Genomic DNA, 19,123 nt, shown 5'->3' with positions numbered 1-19,123 from the left:
GAAATATAATTTTTTTTCAGTCCCGATCAAAATGAGATATATCGAAACACTTTATTTTAATATAATGGATCGTCATATGATGTCTTTGTGGTCGTGATGTCTTGTTTTAAATTTAGGTCGAGATAAGAAAAATCTTAAATTGGTATTACATATCATATTTTTCTCTAATTAATTTTGATTTCACAAAAAAAAAAAATGTAAACTAATACATCAATATCAGCATCACCCTCGAATTAATTTTCCCGTTGCACAAAATCCAAGATTGGTTCCGCCAAAATCTTTGGCTCAAATTATAAATTGTAGCAAATTTTCAAAAGTGAGAGAATGCAAAAAGAGTGGTCTTAAGCATACTTCATAATCTCGGTCTATTTTCTGCAGATGTGATTTCCTAAAATGACTTCGCTAAGGAGATCCATTCATGTTGAATTTCCATATCATATCCACATCACATGTCTTGTTTGCCACCCGTATTTCCACATCGGCAATTTGACGGTGATATTGAGCGGAAGCTAACGAAGCATGAATTCATCTCGAGCTACTAGTTTGAAATTTTTTCCGAAACAAAAATCAATATATGATAAATGCGGCACGAATATACTTCAGGATAAATGGGGCAAGAACATGCTAATTTGATATTTACGGTAGCATTTATCCTTTAATGTACACGCACAACATTTTGTGGGGTTAAAAAGTAAGGTCCCTTGGTCAAATTTTTCGTGCTAAGATCAAGGTTGAAAATACAATAATCTGTTTAAAAATTCCACGTGAATGGACCGGACCTTATAAACCCGTTTTTTAAATAACATTTTTCTGACTAGTTTACCTTCCCCCGGTGAAGAACGCGGTGAATCATTACCTTTGACGACAGCCAAAGGACAGCTCCCCTGCCTACATCAGAGGGTTATCTAGAGAGCGATTTTCAACGGTGCTCTTCATTGCCCAAAAATAATTTAAAATAATTAAAAAGAATTAAATTATTTATTTATTTATTTGGATAATGGCTTGTTCATGAACGGGTGGACCGCAGCCCAGCTGCTCTGGGGGGACCGGTTCAGGCCCATCGAAGCGGTCTGGGCCGGTAAGGGTTTGTGCACTGCACGTCCGTTTTGACCCGGAATAAGAAGAAGAATAAAAGAGGATGAAGTCATGATCAGAGCGATGCTTCTGATTAATCAACGGGGCGTCCTTAAATTGTTGCTGTCCGACAAAAAAGAACAAAAAAAAAGTTGGTGTGAGCTCAGCGGATCGATTCCGGTCATTTAACGATGATTTGATCGAGCAGAGCGAATGAAGAATAAAGATGATAGGCATTGATTCGTCAAATGACGAAGGCCTTTTAGTTTAGGAGAGAAAGCACGAGTCTTGCACTCTTAATTACTTTATTCTTCGGGTCCTCTTGGTCGAAACCGTAAGCACCCGGGAATCGATGGGTGGTCAAACGCGATGACTAGTTGTGCAGCCGATTTGAATTAGTGAAGAAGTTTTTCAAATCTATCGGAGAAATTGAAGAATTGTGTTTTTTTATGTCTTGAGATATGGGAGAGAGAGTTTTTGTATGTCTAAAATTACGTTTTAATAACATAAAATTCATCTCAAATCCCCATAATATGAAAAGGGACGATAGCATTGCTTAAGGTGGTGTGATCTATTGTAAAGAAAACACCACTCAAGGCGAATAGCACGAAAGGAAAGACCAATATTTTCACTTTCGATAGTAATTTATTTGTAAACATTTTCATGGGCGACGAGCGATGAAAATATATTCCATTTATTTATTATTATAAGTGATATAAGTGATTATTTTTTTATGAAAGTATTTTCAAAATAATTTATTCTTTCAATAAATAAATAGAGTCATGACTGATATCTTAATATAAACTATTCTTTCAATAAAATAAAATTAAAAAAACACAACCATTCTCCAGAATAAATATTACCGAAAAGTATTTGTTCGATTCCATCTTGTTCCTTTTCTTCATGTGACAACATTTTCCACAAAGTGACCCAAAATGCCTCCAAACCACATCATCATATCCAACTTTAGAAATATCTCATTTGCCTATTTCCGGAATCACAAACCCACTTTAGCCATATCAGAGAAATTGACTTTTGAGGGCACAAGAACCCAAAAAGTTCATCCTAGGTGACATCACAAGTCCCTTCCTGTTTCCCCGCTGCAAAAAAGAAAATAAAGAGAAAGGGGGCATCGTCCTAAATCAAGAAACTCTCTGTCCTGTCTTAATTTATTTATTTATTCTTCCAAATCAAAGCATCAACACCTCATCGTCTTCCCAAAAGAATTCAAGTGGGAGCATCTTCCTCAAAAAAAAAAAAAAAAAGCCTCATTAAATGCACCGAAGTAGTCCTCCTCCTCCTTCTGTAATGTTCGAGACATTAAATGTCGAGTTGGGCCAAAGTCCAACCAACCCACAGCCCCCTTTTTTTCTTCATTTCGCATTGAAAGCTAAAAGGAGAGTCGGTCCCCCTTCGGCGTTCAGCCTCCCTTTCATCTTCCATCTTTTTCCCGCTTCAATCAATGCCCTGCCCCTTCGATGTTGCGTCAATTTCCACAACAACGACAGGTTCCTCTCCCCATTCGCCTCCCGCGACGACCTTGCTGTTTCTGATCCATTCATTTGATGTCGGCCCGGGCTTTCTTGGATCCTAGGACTCATGCTATGACTGATGTTCATCAGCCCCTTACGATTCCACTTTGGTTCACATGAAATTGAGGTACAAATATGATGTGCGTCGCACCACGGCATCGTCACGTGCTTCTGTGGATGGAATGGATGGACCGTGTGTCGACAATTCTTTGTCTATAAGTCAATAGAGGGCGAAGCCGACATAAAGTGTGAAAGAGAAAATAACCGGGGTCGAGTGGACCGTTTAGTTGGGTATGTGCGTTAGTGTTACCAATGAAAAAAATGGTATACTCATTACATCATTTTGTGTATCCATCATTGTGTTGTGTACCACGTGCATCGTCATTGCTGCGATATATATGTCCATTGAGTCTTCCTCTTAGGGAAACTATAAATAGCTCTTAATGTTAATGTTATGAATAACTATATAGTATTTCGTGAATTTTGACCTAATGTACAATGTTATTTTTGAACTTTGGATTTGTTCAATGTAATTTCCGAACTTTGATACATATTCAATCTAGTTATTAAATTATATGGAAATATTCAATTTTATCCTTTCATTAACTTAAGTTAACAAAATTTATTGATTTCTTTTTCAATCCAATACGTTTGAATGGTGTGACGAAAAAAAAAGGGAACACATGAATTTTCCACATAAGATTATTAATTTAAATTGGGATATAATAATTCATATCATCAAATTACATGGATAATCATTTTTCCACATCACTTTTTTTTTTGTCCAATGTTCAAATGAATAGAATTGAAAGCAAAAGAGCAAATTTGAATAACTTGAATTGATGTTAATATCAAACGTTTACAAATAGTTGAGGAATTAAATTAAATATGTACCATAGGTTTAGATATTGCATTAAACAAATCAAAAGTTTATGGATGACATTGTATATTGGATTAAAGTTCATAAACAATTTTCATCATTTTCCCTTAATGTCATAAAATTTTCCAATTATAGCTAATCTTCATTTCCCACATCATTTCGTAGGCCCATTTTATCACTTATCGCAATAGTTAATGTTGAAAGCGCATGGCAGAAGTCCAAAATACCTTCTTTCAGGGAGATCGCCAAAAGGGAGCCTAAATCCAAACTCATCAATATATTCAGTTGGATCCACCTTCACTAAAAAATTTAAACTAATGAATAATACGCTAATTGTAATATATCGGCCACTTTACACCATTGATGTGAAATTTTTCTAATACAATTCACTTATATATGCATTTTAATAATGAGTCCTATCGTTGACAAATACAAGAGCGGTAAATAATCTCAACAAATTATATAATCACTGGAGAATCAGCTGAGCAAAGTCAACGGGATGGCAGGATAAGAGGTCCACCAAGAAAGGGGTTGCCGACTAAACCCTAGCTAGCCCTACCCAAACAGCAACCCATCGTGCATGACATTCAGCAAAAAAATCCAAACCAAGCACAAGATTTTAGTCATCGTTGATGAATTATTCTCTCGAATTGGACCGTTGCCCTCGGCCAGCAACATCAGGCACGGTCCCCCACTCCCTCTCCCTCTCTCTCCTGTCCTAATCCAGAGCAAAATCCTGGCCCGCTCATAATGCACGAAAGAAACACTGTGCACAGAGAGATGAATGATGATAATTCCCATCCGATGCGCCACCAGTCTCTCCTACACATGATTCCCACTGTACAGCATTACAGTTTGACCCCCCCTCTCCCCGATTTCTCCGCAATTGCAATCAGGCCCTGAATAAGATTCATTGACGCTCGCTCGCTCGAGCGACCAGAAACTGGCGCACCAGCTAATACAGTGGCATGCATGTATTGAGGTTGAAATTTTGGAGGTGGAGCCAGTGGCATGTGAAGGTGTTAGGCAAGGTACCTAGACTTAATTGGAAGGAAAATAAATGGAACGTTGAAAAACTTTTTTTGTTTTAATTTTAGAAACTAAAAAAAGAAGGAAAAAGGCAAAAAAAAAAACAAAACGACAGGCGCCATCTGCCGTTCCCGATTCGGATAGCATGTCGCTGTCTTTTGACTTTGTGGCCCGTCGGTTATACCTACCAGCACAGTAGCAATGCATAGAACACTGTGATGGTCACGTGCGGATGCATGTGCATGAATGCTATTCGAATTAAAATAGAAATGATAGAAAAAAGTCGTCTTGTTATTTATCATTTCGAGCTTGAAAAATGACTGAGGGCTGAAAAAACTACATGGAACTAAGGTGTTACATGGCTTATGTCCGCAGTAGGAAAAACGTTGCTTAAACCCTCAGGAACGACCCGTAAATTAGCCCAAACCTAGCCGCGACTTCGTCTCTTGTCAGGCGCATTATGGCTTCTTTATACTGGCTAAACCTTTAATGCCGTGATCACAACCACGGTTCAGAAGCTATCGAGCACTGCGCGATGAAATTGGCAACAAAGGCTAAGTTATTTCCTCATTCGACCCTTTTAGACGAATTCTCATATGTATATTTGTCACGAGCTAACATATTCTTGATTGTGGAATAACTTTTGTGGCGCTTAGTGTGCTAAGAACACCAAGCTAACCTTTATTTTATAGTTGTTCCCGAGAACAGTATAGCAAATCACATCTTCATACAAGATTGTATAACGTATAGTTCAACTTAGGCATTTTGTCCTTTGACCGGGACATGTGAGACATTTCACAATACAACAACTAGTTTTGGCTTGCCATGGCGTTGTTAGGAGAACGGTATCAATTCCCGACTAATTTATGCATGAAAAGCCAACCTCGCTCCTTAGAGTTATAATCATTCTATCCTATAACTCCTTGCACAAATGTCCCAATGCCACTCCTACATATAAGTTTTATCATCCCTTGTGGATCACTCATTCTTCACCCTAATACCATGAGTTCCACTCATGAGGGTATGAGAGTGTTGGAGAATTCGGTCTATGATGTTCACTCCCACTCGTTTTTGCAATGGCCTCATTGCGAGTTGTTCTATCGCTTCCCTAAATTCTACAAACATCAATGCTACTCTCTTGGGACTTACATGAATAGTAATGTTGGCCTTACTCAACGGGCCACTCCACTCTACTAGTAGCTTCTCCCAATCAAAGACGTTCACACATTTCCAATCACTTGTGCTCTTCTTAACAAGTGTTATGTTCAAAGCCAATTGCACTCTCATGGCAACAACTTATTTTGCCTATTAGGTTTCTCCTCATCTTAGTAGACCAATTGAGGTTTCTCTTCTTGCAGGAAACGTGGTAGCAAACCTTTTCTAGATATACGCCCATTGATTCAAGAACATTTTCATATTTGGTGAGTAATTCGATTCTAACCTGTCCCTCCATTGCCATCCTAGAAACTTGATGAGAGCTACACCTCATTTGAGCCCTCTTAGCCCAAGTGATCACTCCCCACCCTCATAAGACCGAGTAGACTATAGGCTTTCTCCGTGTGGTGCCTAATGAGTTTAGAACATCAAGCTAACCTTCCTTTCCATAGTTATTCCCAGGATCAGTATCATGAATCACATCCAAGTCATATCACTCCTAGTTTAGCTCAAGCATCTAATTTTTTGTGCGAGACATATAGAATGCTTCACTATACAATAATTGATTTTGGTCTGCCATGGTCTCATCAAAAGAGCAGCATCAGCTCCTGACCACTTTGTGCATGGGAAGCTAATCCTTGATTCAAAGTTCCTCAAAGTTATAACCGCTCCAACCTAGAGCTCCTAGCACAAACACTCAAATGTCACTCTTACAAACCAATTGTTTCATTCCTTTTGTATCACTCACTCTTCACTCTAATGCCATAAGCTACACTCACAAGGGTGTTAGGGTTATAACTATCACCTAGAAGAGGGTCAATTGGTGAATATGCGGAATTTAAAACTAATCGAGTCTAATATTACAATAGGACAACATCTAAGGAAGAATTGTGTAGTGATCAAATCTTACTAGTGTGTAATGATCTTTCACATGAAATAAATGAGAGTTTAAATTATAGAAAAAATTACACACAAAAATTATAGTGATTCAGTTTATGATAGGTATACGTCCACTTTCTCACGCTGACTGCTTATTGCCTGGATTTTTATAAACCAATCAGAGGTTATAACAACTTAATATTCTTGACTCAAATAAGTGCAATCGAATCTTTTGATCTCACACTCCTACAACAACCTCTTAGTTATTACAAAATAAGCTCACAAAGACAAATATGTAAAGACGAAACTCTCTTGAACTTTGGGATTTTAAAACTTCGTTTCTCTTATTCCCTTCAGCATCACGATCTCTTTTTATGCACCTCATTTTCCAAGATGACTGTTAAATAGAAACTCGGAGTATCATTCTTCCAATCAATCTGTTGGACTTAAATGATTTAGGAAGATCCAATTGTTCCTAGGATGCCAAGAATAGAGTCCCCCTTGATTCTGATGCCCATACAACAAAGATTAGGGCTCCATAAGTTGAGTTCCTCATTTGGAAAATGCATCATGTCTGAAACTGATTTTCACATGAATTACGATCCTTCAACAAGGAAATATTGCGTGGACAATCATTCTTTTTGGACAATTAATAAGTAGAAAGAAATCCATGCCAAATTCCTACCCGTTGCACTTCATATAATCCAAGCTTATTGCAAAGATCTGAGATCTTCTTATATCAATTGTTGATGTGTATTATCTTGATAATCCTCGTATAATCTATATCATTGTCCTTGATTATCATAATGTAACACAATCATAAACATGGAGAACCAGATTCTCAAATAAGTCTCTCAATCTAATGAATATGGTTTGAACATATTTGCTCCAAGAATAACACCTGGAAAGCGTTTCATCAAGATCAATAAATACATAAGGAAGGTTTTGTCAATCTTCAAAATCAATTAAAGAAATTTCCTCAACAAAGGGTACGAGAGAGTATGGAACAATTCAAGCCACCATATATATTCGCAGTCGAAAAGTCAATTTCATAGACCATGTGGCTCAAGGGCAACTTCCAAAAGCCTCCAGAGTTGTCTTTTGACAAGAGAACAACATAAGAGTTTTGGGAGATGATTAGCATATGGAGCAACGATGATGGTAACTAGTAAGATGTCAACGTTGGACCCGCCAAATTGGACTAAACTATGATGAGGATTTGGGTTTCGACGAGCATTAGCCATCCTCTCTTGACCATCACCAATGAAATGAATTTGGCGTCATTGATGGTTTAGAGACAACTATTCGTTCCAACGAGTAATCGTGGAAAGATGACTTCGTCTTATGAAGAAAAATATAGACTCCAAGGACACGAGAAGCGAAAAGGAGCCAACAAAAATTTATTGAGGTTTGCAAGTGTCGGAGAAAAGTAGGAATAAGAGACGATCTACACGTAAAAGAAGGGACAAAATCCAACCACCATGTCACAATTTTGTCGTTTTTAGCGGAAGTAACAACTGAGGACCCGAGTCTATCACATGCCCTAATCAATTTTATCTCGTCGTTCGGTTTCTTAACAGCTTTTCATGGATGCATGATCAATCTCATTGATGAATACGATGTTCAAAATAATAATAATAATAACAACAACAACCTTAATCTCCAGATGAATAAGATAAATATGTCTTAATTATATTTTGTTTTCGAAACGCACTATGAAATCTGATCCCATCATTCAATTTAAGGGAAGTTTGCTTTGAAGCAAAGTTTGTATTTGTGTAGTAACTCGAGTTCATGATCGTTTCTTCCTCGATAAGCATTACATTCGCATGTTTGAGAGCCTTTTACTTGGGATTTGATCTAGGGTCTCATCTCTATCCCCTCCCTCTCCTTGTGTGGCCGGCCAATTGCCCTAGTGGTTAGCAAAGGAAATCAGCCGCAACTTATTGAGAGTGTAACTTGGTGACCCCGTGAACCCATGAGAAAAAATAGATCCCGGACTAAGGCAAGACTATCGTACATAATGACCGTGTCGGTGCTCATAAGTTCGCAAGCAAGTTCACATCGGAGTAATTTGACTTTATTCCTGGAGATGGTATATCGGACTCGAGATTGAATGATGCCGTGCATGGCGATTCATTGCGCAAATGAAGTAGTGGATTGATGGTTTGGTCTTTGGAGGAGGTGATTATCTTTAATGATACTTCGAGATATTCACAAACCCTAGCTTCTATTTTTGTGGCCAAAAAAGGATTGCCAATCTGAAACGTTCAAAGGAAGGGGGGTGGTCCAAAAGCACAGCCCAAAGCTGACAGCTTCGTCTTCTTCAAACCCTCCCTCCCCCACCCCCCACATCCAATCAAATGTGGAGACGATTTCAAATGCCTCCCCCACACAGATATCATCCAATGCATCATCCAAAACTCAATCATCAACAAGGGCCCTAAAGGACACCGTTTTCAACACCACTTCACTCCAAAGCTTTCGCAATCCCTCCATTCAATTCCCATTTCCCGTTCCTCTCTCCCTCCCTCCCTTTCCAATCTAAACAATTTGCCAACCACCCTTGTTCTACACATTTCGCATTCACATTAGGGGTTAGTGTGGTTCCCGAAAAGAATCTAGAGCCAAAAAACTGTTCAAGTTTTTAGTTTCAAGGTATATATGGTAGATTCTAGATTCTAAAAATTAGAAAACTTATCTTAGCAGGTAAGTTTAAGTTATAGGTAAGTGAAATTTGAAACTTGGAACCCAAACCTTAAACAAGTTTGTGTTTTTTCTATCTATGTCTTCACGCGATTCAATTTTGTGATGTTCCATGGCGTCTATGATGAGTGTATAATGTGGAACTACCAATTTAAGCTTTTCATTTAATGATTGAGACTTTTATTTTGTTTAAATTTTATATTCTTAATGTATTTAAATATAATTTGCGGTCAGCGGATTTATAGTAAGTAGTGGTTATTAAAGGTAATAATTTACTATAATCGTTCCATTAATAATATAAATGGAACATGGATAAATCATAAAATCTGTACAAAGTAGGTTGTAGGTTCCGAAATGTGTAAGATAGATTTCGCTTTCCAAAAAATGAAAAACCTATTTCAACAGGTTGATTTTAGATTCAAGATAGAACCTTACAAATCTTGGAATAGTTCACATCTAATTCACACCCACCTTGCCCTCGGCTAAGGCTTGGGAGATAGAACCATTCACTACACTATCACAATCAATTATATCAAATCTCTCATATCATTGATCACATTATTTTAACCTAGGCAGATAGTGAAAATCAATCCCCCATCTCCCCCATCTTCTCCTTGGCAAATAGAATATCCGCAATTTTTTTCCGCTATTGATACCTTGATTCAAAATATCTAGATAATATTTATCCCTAACAAGGCCCGATACTATGTTTAGGGCGATTTCAATTAGATTTACAATTTATTAAATATTAATTATGTTAAAATTTGAATATTTTCTTTGGCATAGAGGTTCCATTGAGTGAAAATTTAATTATATACCACTTCTACGATTAGCTTGTGATGCGACATCTCTACTGAGTTGCCAAATTCATTTCACCCGGTCAGATCGATTACGCAATGAAAACTTTGAATCGGGCACCAAGATTGAAAACAGCTTTTCTTTACCCGCCGGCGTTAGGATAAGTTCATGCAAACAATCTTATCAATCGATATTCAAGGGTTAGAAAAGTGAGTAGTTGTAATCCTGAAATAGAACCTATAATAGCGAAGTATATATAGGTTCTATTTTTATCTTATTTTCCTTTTATCTTGCGCTATGGAGCAGGAATCCCGTTGGTCACTGTCCGTGATCTTGCAGATAGACAGCCATCTCGAGCCAGGGCCACGCGGCGGGAGGTGAGTGGCGGATGGGAGCCAGCAGTCGACAAGCGCGGTAGGAGTCCTACCGCAATAAATGAGGGGCAGGTCCTTTTCCTCCCCCTCCCAACAGCCTCTGCCCCCTCTCATTTAATGCGCTGCCCCTCCCCCGTTCTCCCCACCTCCTACCCCACCGTAAGCCCCACTGCTGCCGGCGGCGCGTGTCATCTCCACGCGCCTCCGTGGTTGCTGTCGGACGGACCACTCGCATCAAAAAACTTTCCATTAGCATCGCTTTGGCTTTATATGTGTCTAAATCGTGTATAGAGAAAAACCCTAGAGTTTCCTCCTACCCGTCCGCCGTGGAATGCACTCGCAGATCGATGAGTTTTTAGTTTAAATGCAGAGTCGTCGTCGGGACAAAACCATCAAAGAAGTTACAATGTTCCAAGTCGAAGTAGCTTGGCTTAAACAAGAAGATAAAATGATTTCGATTAAAGAACAAAAACAGCTGACACACAACCTTTTTTCCTGACAAACTATTTTCCCCGTCCTTTCTTTTCCTGGTTCTCTTTGTTGAGCCACCTCGGGATGAACCTGAGTCAATACCCGAACCACCACCCTTGCCCAGCACTAAGAATGCTCCGACTTCCGAAGCAAAGAAGCGCTCGGACAACACTCTACACAGCGCCGCGCCGTTTTCTTACCACCGTGCAAGGAGTCTCGACGCGCGGTTCGTTCTTGACTCAACACACCCCATCCTAGAAAAACCCAGCTTTCGTCCGAGTCCTTCGCTCATTTCACACGCTCAAAATGCTTGGTAACTACACCCTCATGCACAAACCTAGAACAAAAGAAAACAAATGACACCGCCGACGATCCGTCCACGCCCTTGCCGTCGCCCTGATCAGCTCTCGCACTGGAGCGCGGCCTTGATCTTCTGGATCGTGCACGAGATCAGGTTGTTGACCGTCTCCACCGACTCCACCGTGAGCTTCGCCGTGGGCAGGCTGTTCACCAGGATCTGGAACGCCACCGTCAGGAGCGACCCGCCCACCCTTGGCGGTCCCCCGTTGCTCGCAGCGGGCCCATTGGGGGCAGCCCCGCCCCGTGGGAGCCCGGCCCGTCCGGCCCGTCGGGGACGATGGCGAACCCCGACGGGAGGAGCGCCACGTAGGCGGAGTCCCCGCCGTTCATCACCACGTGCATGGCGGGGATGTCCACGGGCGCGTACACCACGAGCGACCCGGCAGCGTCGATGCACGTCTCCTGCAGTATCAGCATGCTGCTCTGATTCGCGTTCATGGCCTGCACGTAGGGTAAGAAGCCGCAAAACACGACAAAAGTCAAAACATTTTTTTATCATTTTAAACGCCCCTCGCCCCGTCACAGGTTTCCACCCACGAATGCCACCAAAAAACGCAGCGCGAACCACGTTGGACGTGTCAGTATCCATGCACAGAAGCGATGGAAGGAGTCAAACCCTGCAAGGAAAATCGAACTTTTTCCCCTCCTCTTTTCTTTTTCTCTTTTCCTTTTTCTCTTCCCCCGCTTTCCAATCCCAATCACAGACAGAGGAAAAGGGCAAGTAGAACGGTCCGGCTCAGGACGAGGTGGTGTAAAAAGGTAAGGACCGTCCTTTTTATTTTGACTTTTAAGTTGTGAGATGGAAAGAGGAGAGAGAACATGAACTGTCCCTTTTTATCATCTTCCCGGAAGAGGAGGAGAAGAAGGAAAAGCGACCTCACGGGAGAAACCTCCAAAATCGCGAGCTCGTCCTGTTCTACATCTTTTCGCCCTTTTCGCAAAATCCCTCCCTTTTCATCGCCAGGACAAAAGAGCCCCTCCCATCACGACCTGATGTCGCGCGCGCAGCAGGGTTTCTCTCTCATGGCGTCAGTTCGGGAAACACGTTATCATCTTTTTATTCAAAAACCCTCAAGAGACCCACCAATGATTTTCGGTCAAAACGGGCGCGAAAAATCTTGGGTCGAAATCGGCTTATGACAAGAGATTAGAGACGAAAGAGAGAGGGGGAGAGGGAGAGGTTCTTACGCTGGCACGTAGGAGGGAGACGCAGTTGCCGTGGTCTTGGCCCTTGGCGATGTGGGCCATCTCCTGCATGGGGCCGCCATTGGAGAGGATATCCCACTCGCTCCGGAGCTGCTCATCGCGGAGGAAGTCAAAGAGGCGCTGTGGGGAGACGGGGAGCCACACGGAGGTAGCCGCGCTCAGCACGATGCCCGGCGGTTCCCCCGGGTCGTCCACGCTCTTCCGGGTCATCACCCGGACGTCCTCGTCCACGTTCCCGCCGCTCAGCTTGTTCCACTTGTGCACCGTGGAGGCGCACACACCCGCGCAGAAGTTGGCCGTCATCCGCTGCGCCAGCTTCAGCATGCTGCGCCTCCCGCTCGGCGTTATCGCTGCACCAAGGGAGAAAAAAGAGGGAAATCAGTGGAGTCTTCATGATATCAGACTAAACCCATCAACCAAGATATTACGCACAAAATGTCCCGCCTGATAACTAAACCAACACATTAACATTTCTCCAAAAGAAAATTAAGGTCACCTTAAGGATTTCTTTTGCTTATTATCTCAACCGAAGATACCGACGGGTATGATAAAATTGCACCATGCTAAAGATATATAGATATATGTTTGAAGAATATCTATACCGGTGTGATCACGAGAAGAGACGGTGGAGGACATGAGAATGGCGAGGCACTGGCACTGCCGTTGGAGGGTGGCGACCCACCGTTGAGAGCCGAAGCCCATGCCCGAGCTGATCAACGGCCTGTACAGCTGGTGTATGTGGTTCTCATCGTACTCTGCATGCTCCACCCACGTCACCTGCAAGGTTTTCATCTCCTCATTATGTCCGTAATCGGATTAATTCTACACAAAAATGACGGAATCACTGACCCGGGATTAGGAGAAATTCACGCATTCAATGTAGTTCACCCCAAGAAGGATGCGTACATTCATGAAAGACAACAGTAGCAAGTTTGCGAGGGACTAATATTGTAATTGCGGGTACCGGCCACGTCACACAGGTTTTCCGCAAGAAATTAAGCTCGTCCAAACACGAGAAGTTCCAAGTCCACGAATTTTAGTGCATTTTTAAAAGCTTCGTGGGTTTCTAACCCTTTACAAAACACCAAGCTACACGCATAAGATACGAGGCGAATCTCGGAAATAGCTCGAGGGTGGGCTCAATGACAGAATAAACTATTACGTAAGAAGCTTCTTCTTCTCCTCCTACTCCTTGTTGCTAACTGAGGGGGGCCATAAAATAATGGCGGAACACAGATCGAGTCCCGCAAGATTTTGAGGAAGAGAGAGCCGAGCGAGACTCGTAGAAGGTGCGTGGCATCGAGATACGCGCTCGATGTGTCTTCAAAGTCCAAACTCCGAGCCCTAAGATGCTCATATAACAACAAAGAACCGAGAGTCCTCGGGAGTTTGACTCGACGAGGGGTTGTTTAACCAGGTCGCACATGGTTCTTAGGACTCAATAAAATAAAGGGAGGACGGGGGTGATGAGGGAGGGGGATGGGATATTCGAGACAGCATCAAAGATCGGAATAGAAACATCAAATGTATTCTTTATTCGATCTTGACTTATCACCCAAAAGAAAGCTCGCGGATTACAAGGCATTTACTTTCCAAAGGGGATATATGAAATTAATGTGTTCAGAGATAGGGGCACGATAGAGGCTTCCAATTCATATAATAATATGGCTATTAGGGCTAGGGGGGTTGGGAGGCAATCTCGATTTCTTGATGCACGGTGGATTAAATTAAAATAAAATAAAATAAAATGAAATAAAATAATGGTTTTTGATATTCCAGAGCAAGGAACCCCAGTTGTCGAAATTTGGGGTCTAATCCAAGGAAAAATTTAACAAATTTTTAAGTGAAGGACCTGACACATGGAGAAGCATCCGGTCCGGAGGTCAAAATAAAGAATGGAGTCTCTACGAAGGTTCAGATTCTTTGGAAGGATGACCTAAAAGTATCTGATTTTTTTTCCCGATGTCATGAATGTGTTGAATTGTTTTTTTAGGGATGAGGAGGGAAGAGGAGGGGGGGGACCAAGCACGAGTAATCTTTGACACTGAACAACGTATAGTCGTTGCACACTGAGTAATCACTCGGACCGTGATGCACGAGGAGGCTAAGGAGAGGAAGAAGAAGAACCCCAGTGGAGATGATAGAGACATGATGGCTATGGTGGGTTCTCTTTCAGCACGAATTAATGTCATCTCAACCAATTTCAAGGCGCTCTCTCTGCGCTGAATGCCCTAGTTTTTCTGCCTCAACAAAGGACATTTAAAGGACCCAACTGGAAAGAAAGGAACCCCACTTCGTAATAAGGCCAACCCCAAGAAATAAATGGAGAGAACCAACAGACCGAGAAGAGCCAAGGAACTGCTGCACGTGAAGAGGGATTTCGTGCGGAAATGGAGGGTTGGGTTTTTTGTTTTGGAGAGGGAGGGGAGGGGGGGAGAGTTGTACTTTTTTCTTACCTTGGAGTACCCGTTGGGCATGTCTTGGACCACGCAGCCGGAAGGCAGCCTCCGGCAGCAGCTCGGGAACGAGGCCGCGCCGCCACCGCCGCCTGGAGTTTCCCGGATTCCGTCGACCGACACGTCGACCACCGCCCAGACGCCCTCGGCGTGCTGCTTGCAGAACCGGAGGAAGGTCACCTCCCGGACTGGAACCAGCGGCGACAACACTTGTAGCTCCGCCTGCATCTGAACCCACAAACGAAATTTTAGTTGCAACAAAGAGAGCTGTTGTCTGAGAAAATTGAATATATAACAAGACAAAGGCGTGAGCTGCGAACGAACTGAGCGAAGCAATTAAAACCATATAAAACTCACCAGCTGAAGTGCACCATTTCTGGTTCCTCCCATTCCACTGCAGATCACATCTGCGGTCGATGTTCTAGCTATCATACACGGAAACATCTCAGCCCACCGGTTCTGCAGAAAAGACCGCGACTTTCTTATCGAACGAGACAACGATCATCTAATGGGTCGCTCTAATCAATTACACTGTTAGGTGTAATGAATATGACAGAAAATTTTGATAAGAAGATAGACAAGAGAGAAGAAAGCTCGAAACTCACAGAGTCCATGAGAGTCTCCACGAGTGCCAAGCTATTGATGATCACCATGCCGGTCTCTCTAGAGGCCTCGGTCACGAATCCATTGGGTTTCATGCCAATGCAAGGACTGAAGGTCCTCATGTACTCGTCGCGGTTCAGCATTTCCCTCCCACCTTCCAAGCTCCTGATCCAGAGCGGCTCGTTGGTCTGAGCCATCTTGACCAGCTCATCCATGGCGGCCAAAGCGAGCTCCAGCAAAATCGACCTCTCGATAGATACCATGCCCCCGCCAGCTCCCGGGGGCCTCGACGGGTTCACCACCGCCATCGCCGAGTTGCCCGAGATCCCGCCCCCGAAATCAGGCCCCAGCGGCAGCGTCGTCGCGGCCACCGGGCCCAAGCTACCCACGAACCCGTTGTTGGTCCCGACCCCTAGCTCGAGGCTCGAGTTGGGCATCAGCGGGCCGATGGAAGCGGCGAGCGACGGGACGGGGCGGCCGAGGAACTTCCCGGCGAGCGCGCACACGCGGTCCAGCTCGTCCTTGAGCCGGGCGTTCTCGATCCGGAGGTGCTGCTCCTCGAGGGAGATCTCGCCGATGACGGCCGGGCCGCCGCAGTTGCTGCAAATCGGCTCCCTCATGGCGTCTCGGAGGGACATGTTCTCAGCCCGGAGCTTGTCGTTCTCTTGCCGGAGCAGCGAATTCTCATGTCGCTCCAGTTGTGTCTGGTTGGTGCAATAATCAAGAAAATGCCCCCCGAAAAGAAGAGAAAAAGATCAGAACTTTCTTCCAGGTACTTTGAAAAGATCGAGTTTTTAGAGAAGCAATCATTGCTACCTTCATCTGGGTGCGCCGATTCTGGAACCAGAACTTGACTTGCCTGGTCTCCAAGCAAAGCCTCTTGCTCAGCTCCAACCTTTGCTTCTCATCAGGATGAGGGCACTCCTTGAACAACCTAAAGCCAACCCAAAACAAGAAAAAAAAAAATCCACAATAATTACGGAAAATGCCACTGAGATTGAGCGAGATCATCACTAAAACACACGCAGAAGATAAATCCTCCTGCGAAAGTGGTTTTTTTTTTTTCCTTTCCGTTTGGGTATGTGAAGATAAGCGAAGAGATGGTATTCGTACGCTTCAAGTTCTTGGATTTGCTGGGGAGTGTGTCGGTGGTAACGCTTCTTCCTGGGAGGGTTGTCGGCGGAGGCGTCCTGGTCGTCGCCGGAGGCCCCGCCCCCGTCGAGGTTGTCGCTGCCGGATCTGCTCTCGTGCTCCTCCTCTCTGCTCCTCCGAAGGTGGTGGTTGCTCACGCTCATTTGTTCGTAGCTCTCCCCCATTTGCTGGTTCTCTATCCCGGTTTGCTGCTCACAAAAATCATCGAACCAAATCAAATCACAAAAACAAAAGAAGATAGAAGATGAAGGAGAGAGAGAGGGGAGGCGGTGGGGAGTATTGTGGCGTCGTACGAGAGCAAGGGAGAGTCCAGGAGAGTTGTTGAACATGGACTTGGACAGAGAAGGGCTCAGGAGTCGAGGCTGCCCGATTGCGCCCGACGGCGCCATGTCGTTCTTTCCCGCGTACGGGATATCGGCGGCAACGACCCTCGCCCCTCCTCCGCCGCCGCCCCCGCCGCCCGAGTTGGTGTCGAGGAATCCCCCGAAACTCATCAAAAAGGTCGCAATTTTTGCTCCTCTTTTATCTCTCCCTTCCTTCCCCTGCAGCTGTACCGGACGTCCTTCCGATGTCTTTTCGAGTCGCCGCCGAGCCTTCCGCTTCTCACCGGGCGAATTCAATCCCAACTAGAAAACGAGCTCAGCAGTCGCCGCCAGGGCACGCTCCACTTTCCAGCTTCCAAGGAGGTTCGTGCGGGACAACAGCAGTACACTCAACCACGTTCGAGAGAAGGCAAAGCGCGCTTCTTCTGGTACACGAGTCGCGAAGGGGGAAAATGAGAGAGATGGAAAAGGAAGGTGAGCTCTTAATAGAGAGGACGAGGAGACAAAAGGTAACCCAAATGTCTCAAGCTTCCTCTCTACCTACGAGGACGAGGCGGCTGAAAGAAAATAAATAAAGAAAGGAAGGAAGGAAGGAGGAGGAGGAGGAGGAGGCGGAGGAGGAGGCCAACTTTTTTATTCTCTCTCTCTTTCCCTCTTTCCAACTCTCTCGGCTGCGCTTGGCTCTTCGTCCTCAAACTCTCCCTCTCTTTTCTCTTTCTCTCTCTCTCTATCGCTCTCTAACAATCTAGGAGCGCTTATAGGTCTGCAAAACGGCACGAGAGAAGCGCCGCGAGGCAGCGGCAGTGGGTAGCTGGTGCAGGAAAATAAAAAGGAAAGATAGCCACAGAGAGAGAGAGAAAGAGAGGGAAGAGAGAGAGGGAGGGGAACCCTAGAAGTGAGAGAGTCTTCTTTTTCTCTATTTGTTTTGGCCTTTTTTTAGGTGCGAGAGAGCGAAGTCCTTGCCTGTTGCGCGATATCTCGTTCGCTGCACGCTTGACTCTAAGCGTGGATGAGGAACGAGTTAGCGAGGTCGGTCATGGGGACAGAAGGGAAAGGGCGTGAGAGAGGAAAATATTGTGGAGAGAGAAGAAAATGAAGCGAGCAACGAAAACGAAAGGACCAACCCTCGGGGGGGAGAGAGAGAGAGAGAGGGAGGAGAGAGGAAGTGAAGATAAAAGGGGGGGATATGTGGAGTCATCGAAGCCATACAAATACAAAGCACCAAAAAGGACCGGTTGACTCTCCCTTCCCTCAGAAAGCCTGTGACGGTCAGTTCAAAAATGCTTCATGACCAACAAGAAAAAAGTTCAAAAATGTTTCACCTTCCTCCCTCATCCTCCCTCCCTCTCTCTCTCTCTCTCTATCATGAAAATACAATAAAATTTTAAAAATTATCATGAAAATACAATTAAATTCTGAAACTAATTCAATTCATTCATTTCGTTGATTATATTTTTCGAAAATTTCATGACTTAATTATGTTTTGACGATAAGTTTTAGGATTATTTTGTACTTTTGTGATGAATTTTAAAATTTTATTGTACTTTTTGAAAATTTTAAAATCTAATTGTATATTCATAATAAGTTTTCAGATTTCATTACAGTTATCCTAAAGGAGAAGAAGAAAAAAAAAAAAAGGAAAGAAACGGAGAAAAGCTTTCGAGTCCACAGCGGGTACGGCGAGGAAGGAAGTTACAGTGTCGGCCAGCAGCATGAAAAGGTTACAGCATCGGAGGACAGGGGAGCATATTAGCCGGAGGAAATATCGTCTCGCGTTCTCTCCCCTTCCTTTTTATCCTATTTTGGGGAACATGGTAAGTGAAGTTATTCAAGGCCCGAAAGCTTTTGAGAGCTAAGGCATGGGGCTAGCTCCCTCATGTTGTAAGTGGAACCCAAGTTTGTGCCAAAAGAGAGTTAGGGAGAGGGAGTTTGTCACAGAGCCTTCCTCTAGTAGGATCTAGCTGCAATTAATTCCACATAAAATTTGAAAAGAAAAAAAAAGAAATGTTATCGACAAATGTCTTGCTCGCTAAAATACCATCACGACGGCATCGTTCGGTAGCTAATTTTAGGAAGCTGCTTGTTTGGCTTGCTTTCGAGGCTATTGCTACAACTTTGAAATGCA

General features: G+C 43.5%; 1 protein-coding gene across 1 annotated transcript; it reads right to left on the bottom strand.

Moving 5' to 3' along the window:
• Positions 1–10,808: 10,808 nt before the first annotated feature.
• On the bottom strand, positions 10,809–18,170 carry LOC104442068 (homeobox-leucine zipper protein ANTHOCYANINLESS 2). The gene is given in 10 exon segments (XM_010055362.3): positions 10,809–11,495; positions 11,498–11,699; positions 12,447–12,814; positions 13,067–13,241; positions 14,921–15,148; positions 15,278–15,379; positions 15,526–16,227; positions 16,340–16,457; positions 16,637–16,863; positions 16,969–18,170. Coding segments are annotated over 10 exon segments (2,520 nt in total). The 5' UTR covers positions 17,170–18,170; the 3' UTR covers positions 10,809–11,298.
• Positions 18,171–19,123: the final 953 nt, after the last annotated feature.

This window comes from Eucalyptus grandis, chromosome 4 (genome assembly GCF_016545825.1).
Source record: "Eucalyptus grandis isolate ANBG69807.140 chromosome 4, ASM1654582v1, whole genome shotgun sequence".
Taxonomy (NCBI): Eukaryota; Viridiplantae; Streptophyta; class Magnoliopsida; order Myrtales; family Myrtaceae; genus Eucalyptus; species Eucalyptus grandis.
This window is presented reverse-complemented; position numbering and strand designations above follow the sequence as displayed.